Consider the following 22,330-nt stretch of genomic DNA (forward strand, 5'->3'; position numbering starts at 1 on the left):
AAATCAGTTACACTAAAAGTTAAAAAAAAAAAAACTTCCCAGCTCGGAGCCCCTATAACTACTAATATAAATATAGTTTACCTATAGATGCCCAGTGATGTAAATAAAAGTTATGTTTTAATTGTTTTCTCAAAGAAATTGAGAATTTATTCAATAATTTAGTAAATTAGATGTACATTTGAAACATCATTATTCATCATATCCTGTAGGCTAATTGAGTGGAATTCATTCAGAATGTGTAGTCTATTAGTATATGTTATCCCTTCAATTAAAACATTTAATATGTACTGTACATTAATTATACTTTTAATAAGCTTACTATTTATTAAGTATTTCTAGTACATATAGAATATGCTTACCTTTCATGGATATCTCTTTAACTGGTTATACTGGTTTTTAATGGTCAGTAATTCAATTTGAGACTACATTGTCAAAATGCATTTTACATAAATATTTGATTACATCTTTTGCATTAATAGAAATTATTTCAGATCATTATAGATCCTTTAGAGGAGGCTTCTTGCCCAGGCCCCTACCTTGTGTTACCCCAATAGTGGGGCAAGATAGCATGTTTACACAATTTTTTATTTTGTAATTATATATTGAATGATGCATCATCATCCTGTAAATACAAATCTCATAATTAAATGTTACAATTTACCAGTAAATGCACTTTAAGGGGGCATCCTATCCCATTTTCTCTTAAATTTTACATATTGTATACATTCATAGTTTAAGGGGGGTCTTGGGGTCTAATTTTCCTTGTGCTCCCACAGAATATTCTGACACCCTGAACCAATGGTGAAACTAACAAGGATGCTATCTTGCCTCACTCTGGAAGTCTTCCATTATTCCATCCATTCCTAAAGTTTCTAAACCTCTCAATCAAAATCATTTTCAACCCATAGCACTGACATCCCTTGTGATGAAAAGTCTTTAATATAGTAAAACATATTTTGAGGTCTTTTAAGCCTCTTTTAGATATGATGCAATTTGCATACCAGGCCAATAGGGGGGTTGGTGATGCGGTTTTAACCTTGAATTTAATACATACACACCTTGAGAAGCACAAGACACATATGAAGATACTGTTTGTGAATTTCTCCTCCGCATTTAATACTATTCATCAGCCTCACATTTTAGCACAGACGCTAGAGACACAGTTTGCCCTTGATAAGGGAATGATACTATGGATAGTGGACTTTTTAAGTCATAGGTCCCAACAGGTTAAAATGGGACACAATTTGTCTGATAATATTTCTACAAATATCGGTACTCCACAAGGTTGTGTTTTGTCACCTTTTATTTTTGTTATACCAATGATTGCACCAATCACTTTCAAGACATTTTATCAAATTTGACAACAACATAGCGATAGAGAGTTTATTCCAATTTGAGGAACACCACCATGGACCCATTTTAGACGAGTTTGTTGAATGGTTTGAAGTCTGTTTGGTTTTTGTTTCACCCCCTTTAGTATAGGGGTGATGAAGGGGCATAACAAACTAGATTAGCTAGAGCAACCTCCTACTAAAACTCAGGAAGACCACGAAACAAAGGCTTGAAGTGCAATCACCAAAGTGTTTACTAGAGCTTGAAGATAGTTACATATTTACAATGGGATCAAACATGATAAAAAAAAAAAAAAAAAAAAAACAATTACAAAAAGAGAAAAAAAAAAACAAGAGTGTGGCCAGATCAGCAAACCAAACAAAAACCATAAGCCAACTAGCTGAAATCAGGGAAGTCTACCATATTAAACAAAAACACAACAAAATAAAGTCTACCTACTCTGACTAAAACAAAAAATACAACAGGTGGCAAACACTCCTTACCTGATGTTTCTAACATAAAGCACTACGTGGTACAAAATGTGCTGGGCCCTTGACCTGTTCCCAATTAAAAAAGGTCAGAACACCTAGTCCAATAACGAGAGGAAGCAAAGTATGGAGCAGTAAAAAATAAAATAAATAAAATAAACTATCTTCTAGGGATGGGCGGATCGATACAAAAGTATAGATACTTCTGATACTGATGTGGTATCATTCCTCACATAAAAATATAGATTCTGAAGGTTTTTTTTAAACTAGTGATCTAATTTTTTAGATTAAATGAGTATTAATGCATCTCATAAGCGTCAAAGTGTAAAAAAAGAATTAAATGAGCGAATTATTGTATGGTGCCGGAACAATTTTTTTTCCTGCTCATCTTGACACGCAGAAATGCTGACATACACCAGCAGACAGCGCTCACCCTTTCAGTCATAGCGCTCGTTCAAAGAGGTAGCAGAGCTTTCCTGAGGTAATGACAGAAAACTGCATCTGGAGTTATTCACACTAAGTAATGACAAATCTAGATGTGACATGTGTTATAATGGTATTGTTTGACAATTTTTACAGATTTATTTAAATTTAGAGTTGTTAAAACATTGATAATCTGTAATCCTCATTAATAAATGATACCCACGTGAAAACTACCTATGGATTTACTGTAGTAATATTGTATTAACCATGACTAGTAACCATTACTGTAGTAACTATGTTTTTTTCTTTTTGGCAGTAACCAAGGTTTTGATACAATTAACCATGGTTTTGCTACAGCATTACTGTAGTATACATTTAGCAGACACTTTTATCAAAAGCAACTTACAGTGCACTTATTACAGGGACAATCCCCCTGGAGCAACCTGGAGTTAAGTGCCTTGCTCAAGGACACAATGGTGATGGCTGTGGGGATTGAACCAGCAACCTTCTGATTACCAGTTATGTGCTTTAGCCCACTATGCCACCACCACTCCAGTATACATATTGTAACTTGGTTTTAGTAATAGTAACCATATAACAATATATATGGTTAATTTTGTGGTTTTATATGTGGCTTATACTTACAAATCTTTAAAGGGTAAACAAAGCAGCCTAATAATTTTCTGTTTAGGCCTATAAATATATAAAATAATAAAAAAGTAATAATTTAAGTTACTAATTTTATCCAAAGAATTCGTAAAAATTCAATTCATTAGAGGTATCGGTATTGGTATCGATATCGGCGATACTGGCCTAAAAGTACTTGTATCGGATCGAAAAGAAAATAAGTGGTATCACCCATTCCTACTATCTTCTGCCATCTTTGATCTTTATATAGGGTTGGAAGATCTCAGGTCACCACACATGATTGGTTTCTGGTCAAGAGCCTGCCTGTGATTGGCTGAAGCAGGTACACTCAGTTGAACCAATGGGATAGAGGCACCTGTAGCAGGGAATATACACACACACAAGAAAATACCACAAGATATGCATGGACACAACTTCCAATAAACTAAACATGGGACAATGCATCTGCAACAATATTATTGACACCTTTCATGTGTTTGATTTTTAGATTGTAATCCTGAACCATCAAAGACCATCTCATGAAGCGCTGATTATGGTTACACATACGAGACAAAAATGTCAGAGGGTTGTGATCTGTAAAGACAATTACAGGTACAGGAGACGATCCAACATAGACTTCAAAATGTTGAAGAGAAAGTAACACTGCCAAAGCCTCTTTCTCAATCATGGAATACTTTAGCTGGTGTTTGTTAAACTTACTGGAGAAGTAACAAATAGGATGGTCAACTCCATCCTCATTCTCCTGCAACAGAACTGCACATGCACCAACAGAACTTGCATCCACCTCAATCTTAAACAGTACGTTAAAATTAGGGGCAGCAAGAACAGGAGCAGTACACAACAAAGCTTTTCAAATGCCTGCTGGCATTCAGAGGTCCACTCAAAGTTTTTAGAGGGACTCAGCAAATTGTCTGAGCCAACTTCCAGAAGAATTGTTCGGGATACAAAGAAAAACCCACAGGTAACCTCAGGAGAAATGCAGGCTGCTCTGGAAAAAGACGGTGTGGTTGTTTCAAGGAGCACAATACTTGTTGATCCCCCTCCAAACATAGCGCTTATGGTTGTGACCATAAAGCTCTATTTTGGTCTCGTCACTCCAAATTACAGTATGCCAGAAACTGTGAGGCATGTCAAGGTGTTGTCAGGCATATTGTAACCGGGCAACCGTTTTGTGGCATTGGCTTCTTGCTGGCAACTCGACCATGCAGTTCATTTTTGTTCAAGTATCTTCGTATTGTGCTCCTTGAAACAACCACACCTTCTTTTTCCAGAGCAGCCTGTATTTCTCCTGAGATTACCTGTGGGTTTTTCTTTGTATCCTGAACAAATTTTTCCTTCCAATTCCAACAAGTTTTTGAATTCTATAAAGGTGACGACCCCTTAACTCTCCATCCCAAATATTCTGCCATTTCTTAATCACTGCCCCTCTAATTTTTCCTTTCATTTCTTCTTTACTTAATGCTACATTTATATCTATATTTATATGACCTAATGCATTCTTGGACAGATGATCTGCTTCCTCATTGCCCTCTACCGCTACATGTGCTGGTACCCATAAGAATGAAACGATTAGTCTATATTGTCTAATTCTAAACATACTCTGTAGAATCTCATACAATACATCTTGCCTCAATGTTGATTTACCACTTAACAAACTCACTAATACAGAATATGAGTCCTGTATATTACTGTATTTAATGGCTGAATTTCCTCCACCCATTGAAGAGCCATCATAATTGCTATCATTTTTGTTGTATAAACAGATAAACGGTCACTTGTCCTCTTACCAATTCTGGTCTTAAAATGGGGAATGAATACCGAAGCTGCTGTACGACCAGATTCAGGGTCTTTAGATCCATCCGTAAAAAAATTTATCTCCTGACAATACTCCTGATCCAGATACTGTTGAGTCATCTCGTCCTTAGGTACCAATCCCTCATTTTCTTTAATTTTTTCCAGTAGCTGCAAGCCAACTGTTGGAATAGGAAATAACCAAGGAGGAGTTATTGGAATTGCCACTGTAGTACTGACATCAGTTCTTGTCAGTCCCATGTCCTGGGCCTCTTTTTGCACATACCATCTAAAACTTGTGTTATCTTGTTTTTGTTCCCAACACTCTTCCAATACCTTTTTAGCTGGATGGATTTCATAATGTCCTTTTAAGGATGTCCAATATGCCATAGACAACCTGAGTCTATAGATTTCCATTGGCATCTCTCCCATCTCTACCTGTATAACTGATATAGGAGAGGTTCTAAAAGCACCACAACATACACGCTAGGCTTGTGCATGAATAACATCTACCTTTTTTAATAAAGTTGCTGATGCAGATCTGTATACTATACTCCCATAATCAATTGTTGATCTTATAAGTGCACAATATATAGTGCCTCCGGAAAGTATTCACAGTGCTTCACTTTTTCCACATTTTGTTAAGTTACAGCCTTATTCCAAAATGGATTAAATTAATTATTTTCCTCAATTCTACAAACAATACCACATAATGACAATATGAAAGAAGTTTGTTTGAAATCTTTGCAAATTTATAAAAAAAAAAAAAAGAAAAACAAAATCACATGAACATAAGTATTCACAGCCTTTGCTCAATACTTTGTTGAAGCACCTTTGGCACCAATTACAGCCTCAAGTCTTTTTAAGTATGATGCTACCAGCTTGGCACACCTATTTTTGGGCAGTTTCTCCCATTCTTCTTTGCAGGACCTCTCAAGCTTCATCAGGTTGGATGGGGAGCGTTGGTGCACAGCCATTTTCAGATCTCTCCAGAGATGTTCAATCGGGTTCAAGTCTGGGCTCTGGCTGGGCCACTCAAGGACATTCACAGAGTTGTCCCGGAGCCACTCCTTTGTTATCTTGGCTGTGTGCTTAGAGTCGTTGTCCTGTTGGAAGATGAACCTTCGCCCCAGTCTGAGGTCCAGAGCGCTCTGGAGCAGGTTTTCATCAAGGATGGCTCTGTACATTGCTGCATTCATCTTTCCCTTGATCCTGACTAGTCTCCCAGTTCCTGCTGCTGAAAAACATCCCCACAGCATGATGCTGCCACCACCATGCTTCACTGTAGGGATGGTATTGGCCAGGTGATGAGCGGTGCCTGGTTTCCTCCAGACATGACACTTGCCATTCAGGCCAAAGAGTTCAATCTTTGTTTTTCATGGTCTGAGAGTCCTTCAGGTGCCTTTTGGCAAACTCCAGGCGGGCTGTCATGTGCCTTTTACTGAGGAGTGGCTTCCGTCTGGCCATTCTACCATACAGGCCTGATTGGTTGAGTGCTGCAGAGATGGTTGTTCTTCTGGAAGGTTCTCCTCTCTCCACAGAGAAATGCTGGAGCTCTGTCAGAGTGACCATCGGGTTCTTGGTCACCTCCCTGACTAAGGCCCTTCTCCCCTGATCGCTCAGTTTGACCAGGCGGCCAGCTCTAGGAAGAGTCCTGGCGGTTCCAAACTTCTTCCATTTACGGATGATGGAGGCCACTGTGCTCATTGGGACCTTCAATGCTCCAGACATTTTTCTGTACCCTTCCCCAGATCTGTGCCTCGATACAATCCTGTCTCGGAGGTCTACAGACAATTCCTTGGACTTCATGGCTTGGTTTGTGCTCTGACATGCACTGTTAACTGTGGGACCTTATATAGACAGGTGTGTGCCTTTCCAAATCGTGTCCAATCTACTGAATTTACCACAGGTGGACTCCAATCAAGTTGTAGAAACATCTCAAGGATGATCAGTGGAAACAGGATGCACCTGAGCTCAATTTTGAGTGTCATGGCAAAGGCTGTGAATACTTATGTACATGTGATTTTTTTCCGTTTTTTATTTTTAATAAATGTGCAAAGATTTCAAACAAACTTCTTTCACGTTGTCATTAGGTCGTATTGTTTGTAGAATTTTGAGGAAAATAATTAATTTAATCCATTTTGGAATAAAGCTGTAACATAACAAAATGTTGAAAAAGTGAAGCGCTGTGAATACTTTCCGGATACACTGTATGCTCCTTAATGCATGCCGTCTTGCACCCCATTCCACTCCTGCTAAGCACCTCATTATATTCATTCCTTTCTTACACTTATCAATTAACTTCTGTATATGTACAGCAAATGTCAATTTCGTATCCAACCATACCCCTAAAAATCTCATATTTGAGACCTGTTCTAACACTTGTCCATATAGTTTTATTCTAACTGTACATTTGTTTTTTGCACTGATAGTCGAAATTCCCAATTTCCTGCCCATCTTTCCACTTCAGCTACTGCCAACTGCATGCTTTGTACTATATATGAAATATTTTGCCCTTTCTTCCATAAAGCCTCATCATTTGCATACAGTGACTTCCCTCTTCCTGGTTCAATTCGGGAAAATATATCATTAATCATTATACTGAACAGAACTGGTCTGCACACACTGCCTTTTGGTGTTCCGTTTTCTACTGAATAAGACTTTGAATAGGAGGATCCCACTCTGACTTGTATTGTTCGATCAAACATAAAACTCATTATCCAATTGTACATTCTCCTTTAATTCCCAATCTGTCTAATTTAATTAAAAGCTCTTCTTTCCACATGTCATACGCCTTTACTATGTCAAAGGAAATTCCCACTACTATTACTTTATTTATTTGTGCCTTTCTGATATACTCCTCTAGGCATAGAACAGCATCCATTGTATTACCCCCTTTCCTAAAACCACTTTGGTGAGGAGATATTAACCCCTTACTTTCCAGTACATGCGTTAGCCTATTCATGACCATCCGTTCCATTAATTTACATAGATTAGAGGTTAAAGCAATGGGCCTATAATTGGAAACCTTAGCAACTGGGACAATAATCCCATGCTTCCAAGAAGAGGGAAGTTTCCCTTCTTCCCATACTTTATTAAAAAAAGACAAAATAATATTTAATGACACATCTGCTTTATCATCTCATTACATAGCTAATTTTTCCCTGGGAAGATTTGTCTAACTCCAGCAAGTGCCCTCTTTAATTCAAACATTGTAAAATCAATATCTAATGCACAACCAGACAGATCTTTTTGTACCTTAACATTAGGATTCTCTTTTAAACACTGTTGTCTGTGCATTCTCATTTCATCCGAAATATTGCTGTTACTGTGTACTTTAACAAATGCTTGTGCCAGTACCTCTGCTTTCTCAGTATCAGTAATCACTGGCCTGTCTCCACTTATAATCACAGGAATGCTGCAATAATTTTGTATCCCTCCCATCCGTCTGATCATGCCCATATTGATTACATCATGATGGCGCCGCGGATGGCTGCCTCGGTGTGGAGCGCTCCTATTGTTTTGTTGTTTTTGTTTGATTGTCCTGTGTTTAGTAATCTTTTTCCAGTCAGGTTTACCAGAGATGAACTGCTGAACATTCGACAGCATATACCAGACAATCTTTTTCCGGTTTTCGAATATTCAGACGTTTTGCTGGACATTTTAGTTGGAGGCGCAGCTCTGCTGTTCAAGAGATGCAGACGAGGGAGACAAGCCGGTGCGCTGGTCAAACTCCGTCGGCATGGATTTCATCTCCTCACCCACACAAACAAGGACTTTTCAACCTCTGCTGCCTTGTGCTTCACAGAAACCTGGCTGAGTGAAGCCATTCCGGACAGCGCATTTCATCTGCTGGGCTTTCAGCTGTTCAGAGCGGATCGCATCGCGGAGTTAACGGGGAAAACCAGAGGTGGTGGAACATGCTTTTACATCAATGAAAGTTGGTGTACAGATGTAACAACGTTAAAGAGGATGTGCTGTCCTATTTGGAAGCGCTTTTTATTAACTGTAAGCCTTTCTACTCGTCGTGGGAGTTTTCCTCGTTTATTCTGGTGTGTATATTGCACCAAACGCGTGTTTGAACACAGCGCTGCAACAGCTGGCTGATCAAATCACAGACACAGAACAACAATACCCGGACTCTCTATTCTTGGAGATTTTAACAAAGCAAATCTCACACGTGAACTGCCCAAATACAAACAGCACATTACATGCCCCACCAGAGACAGGAACATACTGGATCATTGTTACACAACAATAAAGGATGCATATCGCTCTGTCCCTAGAGCAGCTTTGGGACTCTCTGATCACTCTCTGGTTCATCTTCTTCCAACCTACAGGCAGAAATTTAAATCAACCAAGCCAGTAGTAAGGACTGTAAAGAGATGGACTAATGAAGCAAAGCGGGAACTACAAGCCTACTTTGATTGCATGGATTGGAGTGTTTTTGAGGCTGCAGCCACAGAGCTGGACGAGCTCACAGATACTGTTACATCATATATCAGTTTTTGTGAGGATATGTGCATTCCTACTAGGACTTAGTTAAAGTTCAACAATGACAAACCGTGGTTTACAGCAGAGCACAGGCAGCTTCGTCAGGCCAAAGAGGATGCTTACAGGGGTGGGGATAAAGTCTTGTACAATCTGGCCAGGAAAACACTGAACAAGGAATGGCTAAAAGACGCTACAAAAACACGTTTTCAGCTAACGACCCTGCATCAGTGTGGAGTGGCATGAAACAACTCACAAATTACAGGACTCCTACCCCCAACCCTGTAGGGAACCAACAACTGGCTGATGACCTGAATGTGTTCTACTGCAGATTTGAAAGGCCCAATCTCACACCCCACACCCACTCTGACCTTCACTACACTTCACACAAACACCAACACCTCCTGCAACCCCCCTCCTCCCCCCTCCTGATACTAAACATGCACTTAAGATCTGTGAAGATGATGTGAGCCGCGTCTTTCAGAAACAAAAGACGAGGAAAGCTTCAGGCCCAGATGGCGTCTCACCAGCGTGTCTTCGATCCTGTGCTAACCAGCTGGCCCCCATCTTCACACAGATATTCAATAGATCACTGGAGCAGTGTGAAGTTCCACGCTGCTTCAAACGTTCCACTATCATGCCCATCCCAAAGAAACCAAAAATCACAGGACTTAATGACTACAGACCTGTCGCCCTGAAGTCTGTGGTCATGAAGTGTCCCCCCCCCCCCCTCCCCTGCAAGAACTATACACTTCCAGAGTGAGGAAAAAGGCTGGAAAAATCACTCTGGACCCCACTCACCCTGCCTACTACCTTTTTGAACTGTTGCCTTCTGGCCGACGCTTCAGAGCTCTGAGCACCAGAACCGTCAGGCACAGGAACAGTTTTTTCCCTCAGGCTATCCATCTCATGAACAGTTAAATTGCCCCATTGAGCAATAACTATGTGCAATACTCAGTTAAGTCTTTTTTATATTTATCCAACACATCCAACCTCTTCTGCCATTTCATTCCTCTGAAAAAAAAGAAAAAAAAAGAAAAACATTTGCACTGTACATAACATATTTGTATTTGCACTGTACATCACAGATAACAGATTGTATTAGATTTGCACTACCTGTGTGTATGTATGTATGTGTGTGTGTCTGTACGTATGTGTATTATTAGTTTTTATTTTGTATTTTTTATTATTATCTATGTCTTGCTGCTGTTTTTGTATTGTTTTTGTATTGTTGTACACTGGAAGCTCCTGTCACCAAGACAAATTCCTTGTATGTGTAAGCATACTTGGCAATAAAGCTGATTCTGATTCTGATTCTGATATTTCACCGATTCCTATTTTTTCACCAATATTATCACAGAATTTTCTCCAGTAATCCCTTTTGCTAGCTTGAATAACTCTCCTCACAACTGCTTGTGCTTTCTTATAATTAACTAAATCATCAAAAGCAAATTATTTTCTTACCTTTCTAAGCATTCTGTTCCTAACTAGGATGGCTTCACTGCATTCCTCTCTACACCATGGTTCTGCTTTCTTCCCTTTCTTTCCTTTCTTTTTTCCAATAACATCTTCTGCTGTATTGTTAAGGATTTTATTTAAATTATCATTAAACTCTTCTATATTGCCACATATCTTGTCCATTTGTAACATTTTTAATTAACACACTTCCTAAAATTCCTCCCTTTTAGCAGTTTTAAGTTTCCACTTAGGTTTCATATCTACCAGCACTTGTTCAACATCAGTCCCTATTTTGCAAAAGACGGGGAAATTATCACTTCCTATCATGCATTATTCTAACACTTCCCATATACATTCCCTTGCCAGGTCTTCTGATGCAAGAGTTAAGTCTATTGCAGAGTACTGTCCACAGGCTACATCCACTCTTGTAGCCCTTCCATCATTCAGGCACACTAACCTACTCCATTCTAACATATCATCAATAATATTCCCATTGTGATCATTTCTTACACAGTTACTACACTTAGGCTTCACTCCCTGTTCACATTTCCCATATTCATGGTCACCACTACATCTAGCACATCTTTGTTTCCCTCTACATACAGCCGCTACGTGTCCATACATCTGGCATTTTTAGCATCTGAGTGGTGGAGGGACATATGGTCGCACCGCATAACTTACAAATCTTAGAAACACTCTAGCAGGTAACTTATCTTCATCAAATTGCAACATGACTGAAAGGCTATCCATTCTTTCTTTATTTCTAACACATTTCAATCATCTTGCATTAGTCACTGCAGCACATGTTATATTTCTTTTAATTGTTTCAACATGAACATCCGTAGGGACTCCTGAAGTTACCCCTCTCATCCACTTCTTTTCTTCCACTACTGAACAAGTAACTTTATGACCAATCAAGGATTTTAATCTCAGGGCTGCTTTTTGTTGTTTGCCGTCTTTACAAAACAATAACATCCTGCCATCCCTCAACATCCTCGCACTGTCAATCTTTCCTATCACTTCCTTCAATGCTTTTGTTAATTTGAAAGGATTTAGAACCGATTCAGATGTAAATTTTAACATTACTTTATATTCCTCCTCCTTTTTCCTGGACATATAATTTTCTCTCTCTCTGTCTGTACCCGATGCCTGACTCCAATTTTACTTCCGTTTTCGATTTTCCACCAACATCCAATTTACTACTTCTAGCAACCTCATTCTCCCCACCAAATATTTCATCCTCCATGTCCGGTTCACTTCCAGACTCTACATCACTTCCTTCCATCAATTGCTCCATTCACAGTCCAGGTTCTGCCACCGGCCTCGTGTTGTCACAGACGCAGATCGAAAGCACTCCCGATCCTCCGTCGGTCTCCCCTGCCCAGGATCACTGAATTCAGGCAGGAGTATAAGCACCATGCTACTATCTTCTGCCATCTTGGATCTTTATATAGGGTTGGAAGATCTCAGGTCCCCACACATGATTGGTTGCTGGTCAAGAGCCTGCCTGTGATTAGCTGAAGCAGGTACACTCAGTTGAACCAATGAGATGGAGGCACCTGTAGCAGGGAATATACACACGCACAAGAAATTACCACAAGATATGCCTGGAGGGCATAACAGTTTTAAATAAGATAAGACAAAGGAAATTACAGTTGATTTCAGGAAAACAAAAAATTCATCCTGTACCATTATTAAGGAAAAGACTATAGAATTAGTGGAAGAGTATAAATATCTGGTAATTGTGTTAGATAGCAAGTTAAAGTGGATTAGCCATGTTGAGCACATTGTCAAAAAAAGAAGCAGAAGCTATACTTTCTCAGAAGATTAAGTACTTTTAATGTTTACAATAAACTCTTTACCCTATTATATAAATCTTTTGTAGAAAGTATTCCAACTTTCTGCATTATCTGTTGGTTTGGAAATGTAAATGTTATACACAAATACAGTTTAAGATGGACATCACTGCGTATAAACCAATTGGGGAAAAGCTCAAGGTCTTGAAAATATTTATAAAGCTAGAGCAATGAAGAAGAAAGCAACTAAAATCTTAGGTGATCCTAAGCACCCCCTCTAGGAAGAATTTCTATTACTTCCTTCTAGCAGAATATATTTGATTCCAACATTCAAAACAAACAGAATGAAACAGTCTTTTATTCCAACAGTAATTACACTACTAAATAATGTAAGGTAGAATTGAACTTATGACAAATGTTTTATTTACTCTTTTTGACTGTGTAAATTCTTTATTAACTTATTCTATTTACTACTTGACTTAAATGTACACCGTGTTGTTGCGTTGTTTGTCTAGTGCTGTATAAGTGTATTGTGAGTCGCAAAAGGGAACCAGATTCCCTACGGGTATAAATAAAGATTAGATTCTATGCTATTCTAAGGAGGACTTACGAAGATACAACCCTACCCTACTTGCCCACCCTAAATATCTACCCTCCCGCACCAAAAACAAAAAAGTCACAGGAGGGGCGGCGTGCACCGGAGTCCCTTCATGTGCGTGTTTTAGAAAGCGACCGGAGGTAAACAATTACAGTAAAACGGATTTAAATGTTGAACTGTTTCTCACCCAAGAAACTGTTTCTCATTTCGCTTTAGAAGACATTTATTTAACCACTGGAGTCGTATGAATTACTTTTACTATGATTGTCTGTGCCTTTTGGAGCTTTAAAGTACTAATCACCATCCACTTGCATTGTATGAACCTACAGAGCTCAAATATACTTCTAAAAATCTTAATTTGTGTTCTGCTGAAGAAAGTCATACACATCTGGGATGGCATGAGGGTGAGTAAAATATAAGAGAGAGAGAGAATTTTCATTTTTTGGCAAACTATCCCTTTAAGTCCTTTTTTACTATAAATCTCCACTTTAACATTCTGAAACTGAAAGTGGAGATTTACAGTAAAAAATAATTGAAATATTGATCTGTTTCTCACCCATAGTGTTTGCATCGCTTCAGAAGACATATATTAAACCACTGTAGTCGTATGGATTACTTTTATGTGATTTTTGGAGCGTGAAAGGTCTGGTCACCATTCACTTGCATTAAAAAGGATTAGGATATTCTTCTATAAATCTTTGCTTGTGTTCTGCAGAAGAAAGAAAGTCATACACATCTGTGAAGGCATGAAAGTGAGTAAATGATGAGAGAATTTAAATTTTTGGGTGAGCTTTCCCTTTCATAAACTTGTAATGTACCACACTGTATTGACCTTATTCACGGTCGTGTCTAGAAGGGATCCCTCTTTCGTCAGAGTTAATTTGATGTCGCACAGCAACGACGAGCGCTAGTAAAACATTATTTTAAATTGTCTGTTTTGATAAATAGTCATTCTTGGTGACCAATTCAAGGTCTAAAATAAATATTTCACATAATAAAATTGAAAACTTCATGGGGAGAAAAAAGGGAGAGAAAAAAGTGATATTGGCAGATCCCCTTAACTCCCATGTCCCGTGAAAAGATGGCATTTTCCACACCGTTCGGATTACACCAATTCATGACGTTTACGTTCGGTTTGTTCGGGGCACCGGCTACATTTCAGCAGCTCATGGACCGAATCCTCAGACCACACTGCATACTCCGTTGCCTATCCAGATGATATCATTATTTACAGTAATGATTGGCAGCAGCACCTGCAGCATCTGAGGGCTGTCCTGAGGTCGTTGAGATGAACAGGACTCACGGCAAACCGGATGATTCCCTGGCCTGAGTCGGGCGATGGGGCTATGTGGTGGTGGGGGCATGGTCGAGCGCCAGTTTGTGAATGGAGAGCGAGTTTGGAAGATGGGATTTTCCAAGGATTTTCACCTGGGGGATTTATTTTTAACAGATGTTTCCTATTGCAGTGAGAGCTCCAGAGATATAAGGGGGAGCCAGATGCCAGAGGAAGTGATCCACATAGAGCGCTGAACCATGTAGAGTGCAGTTTGTGTTTAGGAGCTTCACTGCCAGGCTGAGAGCAGCAGTTTACCAGTTCACTGAAAAGCACTTCCTTTGTTTGTGTTACCTTAAAGAGTGTGTTACAATTAACTCCAATAAAACAGGCATGTGAGAGAAGTTGACGAAAGAGGGATCCCTTCTAGACACGTCCCTTATTCACAACAGCGCCATCTTTGATTTTTGACGTGAATGACAAGGAGGCTGTGAGGGACAGAATTGCCAGATTGAACGGGTTCCCGCCCAATTAGGCTGCTTTCAATAGATTTGTGCAGGGGAAAATGTGCTTGGGCGGGTGGTCAAAGTTTGGGTGCTTTGGAATGAAAATTAAGAATTTCCATTGCCCATGCAACTAAAATAAAGAAAACATCTCCACACACAATCATTCAATCAAATAGCCAAAACACTGATTGTTAGAAAATGTGTTTAATCCTGTTTGAGGAGCTACGAGCTGCCACACCCACCAGAAAGTTCTGAATGTGCGCGATCTGCAGGTGTTGCTCGTTGATTTTTGTGATAGAAATTATGCCATCTTAACAATGACAAAGCGGTAAAAATGTAAGAGAACATATCGAAAATGGGGAAATTACCCTGATATCAAGTGGTGGTTAATGCCAGGACTTATCTGTGTAGATTTTCTTGGAGAAATTGCACCTTTGAGTTTCTCCAATGACCAGGCCACTGATGCCTTTTGGTTGGAAGTTTAATTCTGTTGAGAATAGGGATGTGCGATACGACTAATTTGACTGTCGTTTAAACGGAAGTTTTATAACCGACTAGTCTAAAGAGAAACCAACCTTCAGAAAACAGTTAAAATAAATAAATAAATAAATAAATGTTTTATGCGACCCATTTAAAATACTTAATCTATTCCAAATCCGATGCTAAATTCCACTAAAATGGGGCATTTATCTGCGACGTGCTCCCCTTGAATTATGATATTGTACATTAAATATAGAACATGACACGCATTCACTGAATCAACGTTAGTGAATATTTAACAGACATATTTATTGAAAACAATTGAATGAATATTGCAGATCAATGGAACAACCACTAAAAGCCTGTTCTAAACGGAAATGACCAAGTAAAAGTTACTTAACATATTAAAACAGTCAGGACATTGTTGAAAATAATTAACAGGTACGCCAAATCTATGAGAGAGAGAAAGAAAAAATGTGCATACCTAGTCTTAAACAGTTATTTTCTAGGCTACTAACTCAAAAGCATAATTTTTGGATGAGTAAAATTAACCCGTCGACATGGTCCAGTGAAAGATGGGACTTGACTCACCTGAGGCGCCTGTCCTGCGCTTGAAAAAGCCTGCTCAGCGGAAAATGCACAGGTGCACAGATGTAAAGAAGACTTAAATGTGAAAACATCCTTGGGGACTTTCAAACATTTGGAAAGCCGATTCCCGCACCACCGAAGTGATTTCATAACTACTTTGCTGAGTTTGCTTGTCTAGCGAGAGGACATTTTCCTGCGTGCGCAGCGAGAGGGAAGACGCACGCGCAGCCTGAGGTGAAATGAAACTTTGTATCTGCTCCAAATATCCTCCTTTTTTTTCTTTTTTTAATAATATTTGTATTATTAATTCTATTTAAAATATGTAACATTAATATGACAGTAATTTAAGTGCAGCCTCTGTAAAAATATAAAGCCAAACGTAAATGTGTACAAATTATTATCAGTTTAATGGGGGAAAATCTTAACCGACTAGTAATTCCAGTGTCGACTAGCAGCATCACAACCGTTTAGTCCACTAGTCGACTAGTCTCGCACATCCCTAGTTGAGAACACTGGGATATACTGTGAAGCTGGCACTCATGGTGATCATAATAGTATCATAAAGTAACATGACTTAAAAGTGACTCTTGAATTTGCTGCTCTTCCTTGACTCATGGACGTGCACACAGGAACACAGAATGATTGAAAATCAGCTGCCTTACGTCCACGATGACAGCTGTCTAGGAACTTTGACTGTTCTATGTATTAGCGAATTCCCCTTACTTAAATAACTACAAAGATTTACAATTTTTTTGGAATTTGGAATGAGACACAACAGAGTAAAAAGGTAGGACAGTTTATATATAACCTTTATATGACATATTAATTCAAAAATAGGCCTATTGAATAGCAAAAACATAACCACAATCATAGCACAATGGCATACTTTCATTATTTGGCTTCTTGAGATCCCAGGGCAGCATATTTGTTCCTTTTCTGTGCATGTGTGTTTGTTTATATGTGTGAATAAAGAAAAATGGCTAAATGAAAAGGTTTTTGGATACTTTATCTTTGCGTCGCTTAATTGTGTTATTAAGGCAATGCTGTAGTATTATGGTTAATGTGCATTTCATTTTCATATACACTATTTGGCCGTGTGTGTGTGTGTGTGTGTGTGTGTGTGTGTATGTATATATATATATATATATATATATATATATATATATATATATATATATTATGCATTTGGGAAGGTTTTGAGCAATCATTGGGCTGGAAAATGTCAAACGAATCTGGCAACACAAGTTTTTTTACATTTAGATAATCATTCACTCACATGTTTAAAGGTGCTGTAAGTGATTTTTTTTTTTTTTTTCATGGAAAGGTATGCAAAAAATGTTCCTACTCCCTGGAAGATATAACTGAAATAAGTGTCGTGAGATATCTCATCAGTCACTGTGACAGGCGTAGACTTTGTAAACAGCAAACAAAAATGTGTCAGCAGACATTTATGCTTTCGACCTGTCAATCATTTTGCGTGTTCTCATTTACATTTATGCATTTGGCAGACGCTTTTATCCAAAGCGACTTACAGTGCACTTATTACAGAGACAATCCCCCTGGAACAATCTGCAGTTAAGTACCTTGCTCAAGCACACAATGGTGGTGGCTGTGGGGATTTAACTAGCAACCTTCTGATTACCAATTATGTGCTTTAGCCCACTACGCCACCACCACTCCACGTTCTCATTGTATTGCAGTTGAGACTTACTGCCATTTTTATGTCATGTTGCTCATTATAACAGTTGTCGGTTGAGGGCGCTGTTTTTGCTGCTGTTGTTATTAACAACCGTTTCTGCACGATGTCGTTCTCGGAGTGTTGTATTATTGCCTTGTGGCTATGCAAATTAGATGGGCATACTGCCGGTGTGTTCGTTCAGTGTTTTATAGTTCCATGGTTTGTTCAGTGTTTGCTCACATCGTGTTCACATTCTCAATCATGTTTACTGCTTGTACGTTGTAGCATGTGGGGCGGAACGTTATCACTCGATGACCATGCGCTACACGGACGGGTATAGCCGTTGCGCTCTGTGTTTACATCAGCGTCTGCATCCGAAACCAAAGGTAGCTGTCTTGTTGCCTTGCTGCCCTATCAGTCAATGACTCAACTGACAGCGTTTGCGTATGTATTTCCAGGAACTTTTATTTCCAGGAATATTATTATTAATATTAAGAACATAAAAAACCAATGCCAGGGGTAAGCACAGTTGAGAATTAAATTACATGTTACAAAATTAGGAAAATATCATAAAAATTACATAGTGAGACAGTTTTGAGGGCTTTGGAGTTGCTGGAGGCAATGAGTCCAAGTAGGATTTAAGATCCTTAAAAAAACGAAAAAATAAGACTTAGTACCCTGAAATTTACATTTGTGTAAGAAACATTTTACCAGAAAAATAAATACGTTTATCAAAAAATATTGGTTGTTTACACTTTTATCAAAGTTGTGATGACCAAATAAAACATCTTTGTATAACAAAGAAAAACTCTGTGATAAAAATATACATACAAAGATACAGAAATCCTTCCAGAACAAAGTTGTATATGTGCATTCCCAGAAGAGATGAGAAATAGATTCATCTTCAGCACCACTAAAGGAACATAAAGAGTCAATATCTGGAAACATCTTTTTAAAGTAGAGCTTAACAGGATATAAAAGATGAAATAATTTATAAGATACATCCTTAACCTTATTGGTTATCAAGTATTTAGATAACAAAGTCCACACTTTCTTCCACGGAATGTTGACAAAATGGCCATTCCAGAAGGACACAATGTATGGGAGAGAAACTATCTCATTCTGAAATAGCTGTCTAATTCTCCTGTTCTGACCAGAAGAGTTAGATAAGAAACAGATATTCCCAATCATAGTAATAAAAGGATGAGCTACTGACAAAGAAAACTGGGATCTAGCTGAGTCTTTAAGAAGTGTTATGGCTCCATAAGGAATGGCGTCCATTACAATAGCAAACTCTCGTGGAGTGACAGCTATATTATACATATTCAAAAACTCTGAAAAAGAATACAAGTGACCATCAGCCCTAATTAATTGAGAGACCAAAATAACATTATTATTGACCCAATCTGGGAAAAACAAAGACTTGTTTTTATAAAGAATATCACATTTATTTCAAATAAAGTAACAGTGAGGGCTAAAATTATGTTTATAAATCAGGTGCCAGGCCAAAAGCACTTGTTTATGAAAATTTGAGAGTTTAAGGGGCAATTTAGTGATGTTGTAGTTACATAACAATAAGAAAGGGAGACCTCCCACCTTAGAGAAAACAAGATTAGGAAGAATATTCCAAAATGAGTCGGGTTTGTTAAATACTATTTTAACCAATTTACCTTGAAAGTATTATTTAAGGAAGCAAAATCTAGAAAATTTAGACCATCACATTCATATTTATCTATAACCACAGACTTTTTGACATAGTGTCTCTTATACTTCCACAAAAAATAAAATAGCATTCTGTGTCTGCACATACAGATTTATCCATGTATAAAGAGAGAGCGGGGTAAGTCATTCTTGAGATACCCTCAGCTTCAGCAAGGAGGGTTCGTCCTCTCAGAGATAAGTCTCTCTGTAACCACTAATTGAATTTCCTCTTAGCTTTTTCAATAAATGGGTCAAAGTTAAATCTGCATCTGACTTTATCTTCCTTACATATGGATACACCTAGATAGGTCACCTGTGACTTAACTGGAATACTATAAAGAGAGAGAGAGAAGGACAGGTTTTAATAGCTAACAACTCACATTTATCAAGATTTAGATTTAAGCCAGAAGCTTTAGAGAAAAAATGTATGTGCTCCATGGCAATCGGAATCTGTGATTCATCTTTTATAAACAGGGTAGTGTCATCAGCAAGCTGGCTAATAAGGATACATTTGTTGGAAATAGTAATACCCTGCAGACTACTACTCGAAAGAAAGGAGGAAAGAAGTTGTGCAGCCAAAATAAATAAGGGGATACAGGGCAACTCTGACGAACTCCTCTTGACAATTGAAATCTAGGAGAGGTACCCGATTTAAGGTTGATGGAACAGTTGGCATTATTGTAAAGAGTTCTTATAATTTTACAGAATGGATCACCAAACCCAAGCTTTTTAAGAGATAGAAAAATAAACTCACGTTCGAGAGAGTCAAAAGCTTTGTAGAAATCTACAAAAAGAATAAAACTGTCATCATCGACTAATTCGGTATAGTCTAATAAATCTAGAACAAGTCTGATATTATTTGCTATATGTCTATTTTGCATAAACCCTGATTGAGTCTCATCAATAACAGAACTCAGGACACATTTAAGTCTTTTGGCCAAAGCCCAAGCTAATATTTTATAATCATTATTAAGAAGACAAATAGGCCACCAATTATATATCAAAGAAGTATCTTTTTTTAGATTTTGGTATCAGAGTTAGTAGTTGAACTGGGAGGCAGAGATTCTGATTGAATACTTTCCAAAAACATCTCTAGCATGAACGGTGTCAATTCTTCAGCAAAGCTTTTGTAAATCTCAGCCGTTAGGCCATCCGTTCCAGGAGACTTGTTATTCTTAAGGCCTTCAATACCCTTCAAAACCCCAGTTATTTCAGTTACCTCCAGGAACTGGTTTCGGACAGGCTACTGCGGCAGCGTAACGTCACATTGTTGCTAGGATACTAGCAACTGATTAACGCCATCTGGTGTCCACTAAAGGTGAAGCGTCTGCTTCATTCATCCAACCGAACCACAATGGTCTAATAATCTAGAACAAAATCAAGAGGTTTGGCGATAACCAAGTGTATATTTAATAATTACAATACTACTTTCTCGCTAGAAATTGAATCAGATGTGGGAAAAAGTTAATAAAAATGTACATTTATACACAAATTGGCTATCAACTGCCTCTTCAGCCGCCATTTTTTTTCTTCAGCTCAACCGCAGTGGATTCGGGAGCACAGGGTTGTGGGATTAATTAAATTGAATTTTTACAAATATTTTGGATAAAATGATTAACTTTATTATTACTTAAATTTTTTATATATTTATGGGCCTAAACAGAAAATTATTAGGCTGCTTTGTTTACCCTTTAAAATTTGTTAGTATAAGCCACATATAAAACCCCAGATTTAACCATAGATATTATTATATGGTTACTATTACTAAAACCAAGTTACCATATGGATACTACAGTAATGCAAAAGTACAACCATGGTTAATTGTATTAAGAAGAAAAAAACATGGTTACTACAGTCGTAGTTAATACAGTCATGGGTTAATACAATATTACTACAGTAAATCCATGGTAAGTTTTCATAAGAGTATAATTTATTAACAAGGATTAAATATCATTATCAATGTTTTAACAACTCTGAATTTAAATAAACCCGTTAAATTGTCTGTAAAAATCAGCCAGCGTTTTCAAACTATTGAGATTCTCTACTTTCATTGGATAGTTTAGAAACGCTCATCCCGGTTTGAAAACGCCCACAGATTTGAAAACACCCATTACTGTTCCGCAGAGACCTAATCTTGGTGCAAGTAGTCAGCTCACTATTATTTGTGACACAGCCTCTTAGAGTGCGTGGTGATACTGCGCATGCTCTGTGGTAAACTCAGGGAATGTGTATAGCTGGTCTGAGGAGTTACAGCTTTAAAACAGCGACCTTCGGGTGCCTGGTGTGGGCAAGGAGCCTTTTTCTCCACAAAATATTTATTTAGAATTTAAAATGTCCGTGTTCTCGGAGTCTGCTTTGGAGAAGAAATTATCCGAATTGAGTAACTCCCAGCAAAGCGTTCAGACTCTTTCACTGTGGCTCATTCACCACAGAAAACACTCCAAAACCATCGTCAAAGTCTGGTATAACGAGCTGAAAAAAGGTAAGGAGAGGTAGATTTTACTCCCAGACACCTAAATAGCTTTTAAACGCGAGTTCGTGTCATGCTTTGTAGTTTTAAAAATGGTATGAAATTAAACAGCCAATGTAGCAAACAAGCTAATCATAGGTTGATCTCTTATAAGCTAACAGCTTAGCTCATCTGCAATATGTTTCGATTCCTTTGCATACTGCAGTCTACAGCTTAGCTTAACATTGTTACTGAGCCAAACCCACAATTCCTTACTTTTTCACGCAAATCTGCATTAACCCAGTATGCAACAGAAATGAAATGGCTAAGACACTCAGCAACCAACATGTGTTTAGTCAGGACTGGACAGTTGTGGTCATAAATTTGAAGTTTTACTACTGAAGATAAGGTTGTAGTAAGTACCAGAATAAATGTTATTTTTGATACCATCATTAGGGATGTTATAGTATGATTTCTATAGTTGTTGATGCACCCACTGACCTGGCAGCCATTTTGAAACATCCCCACATCTGGTTCCCTACAACCTACTGTTTTAAGCCATAGATTTTGGCAATTCTTTAGGTTTTAGAACATAGCATTAATTAATAGTAGGTTTTTTATTGGTCAAGT

General features: G+C 38.1%; 1 protein-coding gene across 2 annotated transcripts in view; it reads left to right on the forward strand.

Annotated features, from left to right (window-relative positions):
• Nucleotides 1–21,429: 21,429 nt before the first annotated feature.
• The window catches only part of LOC127425518 (regulation of nuclear pre-mRNA domain-containing protein 1A-like), a 36,114-nt gene continuing 35,213 nt past the window's right edge, over nt 21,430–22,330 (forward strand). For both annotated transcript variants that reach the window (XM_051671604.1, XM_051671601.1), the window contains exon 1: nt 21,430–21,733. In XM_051671604.1, coding sequence (XP_051527564.1) covers nt 21,583–21,733 — 151 coding nt within the window. In that variant the 5' untranslated portion in view covers nt 21,430–21,582. The remainder of the gene's footprint in view (nt 21,734–22,330) is intronic.

Source organism: Myxocyprinus asiaticus, chromosome 34 (assembly GCF_019703515.2).
Source record: "Myxocyprinus asiaticus isolate MX2 ecotype Aquarium Trade chromosome 34, UBuf_Myxa_2, whole genome shotgun sequence".
In the NCBI taxonomy this organism is placed as follows: Eukaryota; Metazoa; Chordata; class Actinopteri; order Cypriniformes; family Catostomidae; genus Myxocyprinus; species Myxocyprinus asiaticus.